Source organism: Fistularia commersonii, chromosome 18, assembly GCF_037954325.1.
Source record: "Fistularia commersonii isolate RoL2024-O1a breed Wild chromosome 18, RoL_Fcom_v1.0, whole genome shotgun sequence".
Classification (NCBI taxonomy): Eukaryota; Metazoa; Chordata; class Actinopteri; order Syngnathiformes; family Fistulariidae; genus Fistularia; species Fistularia commersonii.
The window spans coordinates 16,597,501-16,605,000 of record NC_141301.1 but is presented as its reverse complement, the minus strand read 5'-3'; the positions used below and the strand labels follow the sequence as shown (position 1 = coordinate 16,605,000).

At 62.3% G+C, this 7,500-nt stretch overlaps 1 protein-coding gene across 4 annotated transcripts in view; it reads right to left on the bottom strand.

Moving 5' to 3' along the window:
• hnf1ba (HNF1 homeobox Ba) overlaps positions 1–7,500 on the bottom strand; it is an 11,974-nt gene that overhangs the window by 1,392 nt on the left and 3,082 nt on the right. Inside the window, exons 4-10 of one of the 4 annotated variants that reach the window (XM_086164515.1) lie at positions 7,249–7,484; positions 3,463–3,620; positions 2,358–2,484; positions 2,074–2,256; positions 1,767–1,885; positions 1,568–1,612; positions 1–96 (exon numbers count right to left, since the gene is read on the bottom strand). The exon at positions 1–96 is cut by the window's left edge and continues 1,392 nt beyond it. In XM_086164515.1, the coding sequence (XP_086020641.1) occupies positions 76–96; positions 1,568–1,612; positions 1,767–1,885; positions 2,074–2,256; positions 2,358–2,484; positions 3,463–3,620; positions 7,249–7,484 (889 nt within the window). In that variant the 3' untranslated portion in view covers positions 1–75. The remainder of the gene's footprint in view (positions 97–1,567; positions 1,613–1,766; positions 1,886–2,073; positions 2,257–2,357; positions 2,485–3,462; positions 3,621–7,248; positions 7,485–7,500) is intronic. The other 3 variants (XM_086164516.1, XM_086164517.1, XM_086164519.1) reach the window with 3 other exon arrangements.

The following is a 7,500-nucleotide window of genomic DNA, read 5'->3' as shown; positions in this document are numbered from 1 at the left end:
TTGTCATGGATACGGCAGCGAGAGGGTGGAAAAATGTGCTCCGGTTGCCGGGCACCGGGGGGGTCCGGGGGACTCTCACCAGGCCTGGAGAGGACACTGAAAGGAGAACACAAGGACGGGGACCGGCGTCAGAGGAGGCGGCGTTACATAAAGGACAACCGTCCGGTGCCGTTACCACGGAAACGAGCATCACCGAGAGGGGGTCCCGAGGGCAGGTGAAACCTGCGTAAACAACCCCCCCCCCAGCATTCAGGTGCCACACCTGACCAAATAAACTCCCCATCCTTCTTCTCCTGACTCTGCCTTTATTTCTGACTGTTTGTGGAATCCATTTTCCCCGCTGACCCGCGCTGACGGCCGGCAAACAGCTCAACCTGATAAACAGCCGTCATTAGACGTGGGCTCTCAGCAGAGGTGAGTCCCAGCTATAATGGAGGGCTCTTGGTAAACACACAGCCCGGCAGGCTGGTCCTGGCGTGAGAAGAAGGTGCCTCGGCCAAATAAAGTCCTGATAAGAAAATGCCTCTCTCTCTCTCTCTCTCTCTCGCTCTCTCTCTCTGCTCCTCAGGTGAATGAATGGAGGGCCGAGGGGAGCTTATTGTGCGTCAGGTAAAGCAGCGTACAGGTAAGAGCTGAACTGGATTTCCAGGCGGCGCTAAGCTCTCGGGGAACTGAAGCGCCCTGAGGAGGTGCGGCTCGGACGGACCGGACAGGTGTCCACGCCCGACCCGCAGGCGTCCGGCCTCGCTGCTGCCGTTTGTCAGCAGAGAAGCTGCCAGGACATACACCGGAGCCTCGTCGGCCGCATTTCGCTTCCGCAAACGCCTGCGGAGCTGAGCCGACGGACGCTCTCCATGCCCTTGCCGTCACGCAGCGGGGCCTCCGGTCGCACAGCGTCTAGATTCTGTCTCTAACACTGGTGTTTCGTCCGCGGCCCGCCTGTCCGGTCTGGCGAGGAGAAGATCTCCGGGCCCGGGCCGACCCCCCTCGGCGCAGACCGGAGCCAGAGCGGCGTACCGTTCGCCGAGCCCCCCCGCCGCTCGCCTCCCCTCCGGCCAGAGGGACACATCTGCGCCCGGAGCTCCGTCGCGTCCGGCCGGCGTGGGAAATTGAGCGTGTGAAAGCACCGCGGACGACATTTCAGGCTAGAGCGAGCACCGGGAGCGGGGAGAAGTAGGAAAGAGGAAGAGGCGTAATCACCGAGAGAAAAAAAGGAGACGGAAAGTCCACCCCCGCTCGGCTGGGCTCATCGGAGGCCCCACTGTAGCATGACAGGAGGTAGAAGGCCGGAGAACTTTGATTAACAGCCGGGCTCATTTCCTTGTGAGGAAAGCGAGAGGAGGAGCGTTAATGTGGGACTGTTCAGGGTGAGGGAGCGGCTGATTGATTGGAGGCTTGTCAGACAGGAAATGGATTCGGAGGAGTGAACTATCCGTGCATCCTAGAATTAAAGCTCGGCCCGCGGCGGAGCTCGGCAAAATGAAAGCGCCGCGCGCCGTCCGAGTGATTGAACGGGAGCGGCGGGAATCGTGGCACCGAGTGACTGAACCAAGAAAGATGTATTTACCCAGGAGAGACCCCCGAGTTGCACCATCTTGTTTACGGGACCGTCCTAATGTGACAGGAATCGAGAAGACAGTCAACACAGAGTCACAGAGACACACAAACCCCTCCGGCCGCGGCCTTCCGCCGTGCGATCGGCCGCCTGGTCGCGGATGTTCCGGTCAAAAGGCGAGCGGCCGACGGGAGGCGGCGCGGAGTCTCACCGTCTTGCTGGACGACATGGAGCTGAGGGTGCTGATGCTGTTGGCGTCGGTGACGACCATGGCCGAGGGGAAGCGCGACGGGTGGGAATATTGCGGCGGCTCTTGCTTGTGAGGATACACTGCGAAGGGAAGGCAACACAAACTCATGCGGGGGCTCAGGCCGGACGCCTTCTGCCTCCGCAGAGACAGAGGCGACGACGCTAATGCAGGGCGTCGAGGTCGGGCGGCAAGAAAAGACGGGTTCAGAATCGGCCCTTGACGCCGGTCCGTCCCGTTTCCCCGGCGCCCCGGCGTGCGAGCGGCTTACTGTGCGAGTGCGAGACGGCGGCCATGAACGGCTGCTGGCTCATGTGACTGGGCGACTGCTGCATCAGGCTCTGCTGGTGAGGGCTGTGCAGCTGCTGGGAGAACTGGACGGGCTGCAGCGCCGCCAGGCTGCCCGCCACGCTGTTGATCACCGGCACCGTTTGAGACTGGGACGTGTTCAGACCTGGAGACGGAGACCGGACATGAGGACACCTCCGCGCATCCTAAAACCCCAAAACCCGAGGGTCATCCCGCCGGAGGCCGGAGAAGGCGAGGAGGACTCACTCTGCGCGATGGCCATGACCCCCGAGAGGGGCATGATGAGGTTCTGGGTCTGCTGGTGGCTGTGGTGGGAGCTGTGGATGCTGGTCAGCGTGCTCACCGGGGGAAGTCCTCCGCCCGAACCCGAAATCTAGGACGAGACGGGAAAGACCGTGGCATAAACAAACGGGGGCCGGGTTTTTCTTCTTTTAAAAACAAGCGCGACCGAGTCCGGAGCGTGTCGGTTATCACGGGCGCTGGCTTTTAAACAAACAGCGGACGTGAGCGCTGACGTCGCCCGGTGCTTTTATACAACCCTCGGCTTGGGTAACTCCACTTCTGCCGGGCAAACACTGATAGCGGGGGGTCATGCTGAAAGTCTCGGCGGGGGTTCAAGGAAATCCACGTATTATCTGTTATCTATCTTTGCGATGGTCTGAGGAAGGCCGTTCCGATCGGGATCCACAACTGGCCACGGGCTGTGAGGACGAGCGCCCCCCCCCCCTTCCTCCTCCTGCGGGTGGACTTTGCGCGATCGCCCGCTCGCCCACCCCGGAGGGGGTTCTGGCGTTCTCCGCCGGCCCTCGGGGGGGGGGGGAGCCGCCGGCTGGGCCCTCTTTCACCCAGAGGGTGCCGGACCAGCAGAGGAGATGCAAGGAACCTCCGTGGGAGCTGCCGGGCTACATTTTTCAAACCATGTTTGGTTGTTTTATTTTTTTGTTTGCCGGTGGGATGGGGGGGGTGCTTTTGACGCTAAGCTATATTTTATTTTGTTCAGGAGAAAAGCCTTTCGGCGGCGGACGGTTCGACGCCAGCCACGTCACTGAGCAAATATTGGACGAGGGCAGAGAGTCCTGTGGCAGAACCTGAGGCCGGCCTCATTTATCTGCTGCTCCAGCGCCGATCCTCTGCGACGGGGTAATCAATATGAACACACTGTTTCTTTGTCAGGTACCTTGGCTGAGCGGGGGGGCTCGACGGCCCACCATCTGGGTCCGCCTTCCAAACAGCAGCTTCATGGACTGGCCTCAGGGACCTGCTATCGGTGTGTGTGTGTGTGTGTGTGTGTGTGTGTGTGTGTGTGCCTGATGGAAGCTTGGTCTTACAGAACCCGGGCACGTTCACTCACCATCTTGGCGTCGGGCGACAGCAGGCTGTGGCTCGGGTCCAGGCCCCCCGGAGACACCTGCTGGAGCACCGACTGTCCGGCGGCCATGGCGGCGCTGCTGCTGTGGTGGCTGATGGTGGTGGAGGAGGTGACCTCGCCGGGGCCTTGGCCGTAACGCACTGGAAGAGAGAAGAGAGGCGTCGGTCTCTCGGCTCCGGCGCCGCCGGCCCGGTCCGGAGCGACTCCGGGTCGAGCCTCGAGCGAACGAGGGCGCTGACCCGTCCGCGGCGCCCGCCGGCCCCTGCGCCGCTCCGGCACCGCCTACATTCCACGGGAAGCTGTCGCGCTCATCCCGGGTCCACGCCGACGCAGGAATGTTTCACACACACCCGCACACAACTGACAATCCGGTCCTGTTTGCCGATGCAGGCCCCTCTGATATCAACAGAGTAAACATTACACAATTACGAGCAATGTCAAACACGTTCTTATCCTGCGTTCTGAGGGTGACGGACACAGGGGGACTCTGCCGCGGCCACGGACGCCGTGCGCTCTCAGGTGGGCCGTCTTCCCCCGACACCACGCCCCGCCGTCCGGCCGGCTCCGGATACCACGAGGGAGAGGCTTTGACACGGAAGTGACCGATGAGAGGCTCATTGATTTCCTGTCGCGGCCGGAAACCAGGACAGGGTGTTTCTGTGATAGCTCGGCGTGAGATCGAAGCCAGCTTCCGTTTGGTTCCGGGTTTCGGGTGGAGAAGCCGATGGACTAGGAAACAAGCGGCGGAGCGGCAAAGGAGCTAAAGCGAGCAGGTGCGGGCGGCCGTTCGCGTCTCGAAGGACTCGTCCTCGGACCGCCGAGGAGACCCGGTTCCGGCCCGCTCTGCAAACCCACGGCCGCGACGGCCCGGCCTTGTCCTCAGCCAGCGTCCGAGCCGCTCCTTTATCTGCTTTATCCTTTATCCTGCGATAACGCCGAGAGCACCGTTTTGTCCTCCCCTCCAGACTTCATATTGTCTTCCGCGGCGCGCTGGAAAGCCCTCGACACTCCGGCATGGCTTGTAAACACAGCTTGGGAACAATAAAGCACTTCATTGGACTCATGACCCCCGTTGGCACACAATAGAAGAAGACTCATAAAAAGGCAGTTATCTGGGAGGCCGCTGACCTCTGAAGTGTCACGGAGAGCAACGGATGCTATTCGGGACGCTTTTCTTTCCGCGGCCCAGGCTTAGCCGCGCCCGGCTTTGCCGAAGCGCCGCTCCGGGCGCCGTCGAGCTCTTCTCAGAGGAGCTGACGGGAGCTCCGAGAAGGGAGAACCCGTCCCGCCGTCCTGCAGGACTGGGAAAGCACAAAGACCCGCTGATTGCTCTTGGAGAGCAGGGGGAGGGCGAGAACCTCCGGAGGGGAGTGGTAGTAAGAGAGTTCAGCCGGTTTAAAAGCCGCTAGCTCCCTGTGTGACCCGTGTCGTATCAAAGCCTGCCTACCAACCCCAGGCGGTGGTCATTGTGGAGCCTCCGCATATGACAGACCTCCTGGGTCTCCCCAGGACGTAGCCGCTGTCTTTGTGGCTTTCTGTGAGACACAGCGGCCAAAAGTGCAGAGCCGGCCCGTCTTTTCTATGCACGGCCCTGTTCCCAGCTAGCCCCGGGCAGCGCCCGCGTGGATCCCCGCTGCTACCGTATCCGACGCGGAAGCTCCGACTCCGCCGGACGTGCTCGCCCCCAGAAGGAGGTCGCTTACGCGGCGCTTCCCTGCATTCGGCTGCCGGCCGGCGCCGCGCGCACGCAACGCCCGGCCCACGGTTTGGGGGGTTTGCATTCTTTAAGAGGACAATGAGCCATGCGCGACCGCGTGGATCGCCTCATCGCGGCAGGCGAAGGTCTAACGGCGTGAGAGGAACAGTCCTCCCGATCAAACGCAGCCCTTCTCCTGAAACCGGCGGGACGACGACCGAAGCCGTCCGCCATTTGCCTTTCACAGGACCTCCGCCCCCCACCGCGCTCCGCCGCGCTCCGCCTGGGCTTTATGAAGCCAAGCGGCAACAGGCCCTCCTCCGGGCGAGGACAAAGTCTGACACACACCTCATAAAGATAGAGAGTCTGCTTCGGACCGCCATCTCCGCACGCAGAAGGTCTCACTTCCACGGTTAAAGGACGCGCGCCTGGAGATGGGAATTAACGGGCGGACCGGCGGGCCCGGTCGCTCAAACCCGCTCCTCGTCCAGCGCCGGACGTTAGTCCGATCTCTGCCGCTGCATTGCTTTGACCGATCTGGGATCCTATTAACCTGCGATCACGTCAAAGTCTGAACGCTCCGGTTTCCAAACCCCGCGGGTTTGAATTCGGTCCCCGCGGACGGAGGCCTCGCGGACCCGCCCTGCGAGCGGCGAGCGGGAGCGCTGGACGAAAGGTGAGTCAACAGAGAATAAGGAAGCAGATGCGGCTCGCAGAATGTAACCTTCCCCGTATCGGTTTTTCCCGCTGAGAAGTGAAAAGGTCATAACGCAGTCACAGTGTTTGACTGTCCATCCAGTTGTGACCAAACACTCAATCAAGCGGAGCAGAATCAATAAAAACTCCCAAAGCGAACCGAGGCTCATTTATCTGACCTCGCGGTGACCTGAAGGCGCGGCGGCGGCTTTCTCTGGCGGCCGAGAAAGGCCCATCAGTCCTGTCCGTCCAGAAAAGGCCAATACCCCCGCGGACGGCTCCTGCTGCTCCCGGCCTGCGCCCGGACTCCGCCGCCGTCCCGGGTCCCGTGAAGGTGAGGGGGAGGATTTAGAATCGGTCCCCTCCTTCGGGCCCGGCGGAGATAAATGAACCGGGGTTACAGTGACCGCGGTCTTCTAATACGCCGCGGACAATGGGGCCCCCCGCCGAGGCCGAGTATAGAGAGCAGGAGTCAGAGGAGCCCCTTATCAAAGGGCCTGGAGATGTAGTACCAAAGGATTTTAATTGTCCATTAAGCATGCATAATACAGGCTGTGCCCCGGCAACGCCGTGGGCCCCCCCGCCGGGGTGTTGTTGTCGGGCCGAGGGCGACGCTGAAAAACAGCTGATGCCGTCGGCAGGATGCCGGCAGGACACCTTGTAAGCGGCCGGCGGAGGTTCCGGGGCCGCTCGGAGCCTCCGTCCTCGCCGGGGTCAACACCGGGTCAGCCGCTCCGGCGTCGGCGACGCGAGCCGAGCGAACGACGGTCGGCGCGGGACCGGCTTGTAACGCTTTGTTTTCCCCGACGTTCGGACACGAGGACGCAGGATGGGCCGGGAGGTGAGTGATGGCGCGGGGGGGCCGCTCTGCCAAACCTATCAGCTCTGCTCTCTCCGGGACGACAGCAGGTAAACTCTGTCAATACTAATTAGTCCCGAGCAAACACGGGTCGGGGTGAAATGGTCACAGCAATAGCAATAGCCGTTTCCTCCGTGAGGCAACTCTCCGGGGGAGTCCTCGGCCCCGGGGCCGGAGGGGCCGGGGGGGCCGGGGGGGCCGGGGGGCCGCGGGGGCCGCGGCCCGGGCCGAGGTGGAGGTGAGCCGCTCCGCGCCGCCCCCCCCTGACCCTGGCCTGACCCTGGCCCGTCACAGGACCGCTGCCCTTTGTGTCGTGCTTCTCCAGGCTGACTTTGGAGTGGAGATTGCAGGTACAATGCGGATTGTTCTCAGTGTGTTTTCAAAGATCAGAATAACAATGGCATTTGCTCAGCTCACTCACACGCTCTCATTGATCACCGGCCCTCCGACTCTGATCACATCAGCCGAGCGGCTCGGCTCCCGCCCGCCGCCGGAGGACCCGGTGAAGCAACGATACCTGGCATCTTACTGGGGGGGGAGGCGCTGGCCTGGGGGTGATGCGGGGAGCTGTGCGACAGCAGGGGGTTGATGCCGTGGGTCGGTGTGCTGTAGGCGTCCATGGCCAGCTTCTGCCTGAAGGCCTCCTCCTTGCGCCGGTTGGCGAACCAGTTGTAGACCCGGACCTCGGTGACCAGGTTGGAGCCGAGGCCCTGGGCTTTGGAGGGAGACACGCCTCTCTGGAGACACTCGGCTCTGCGGAAACAGGACG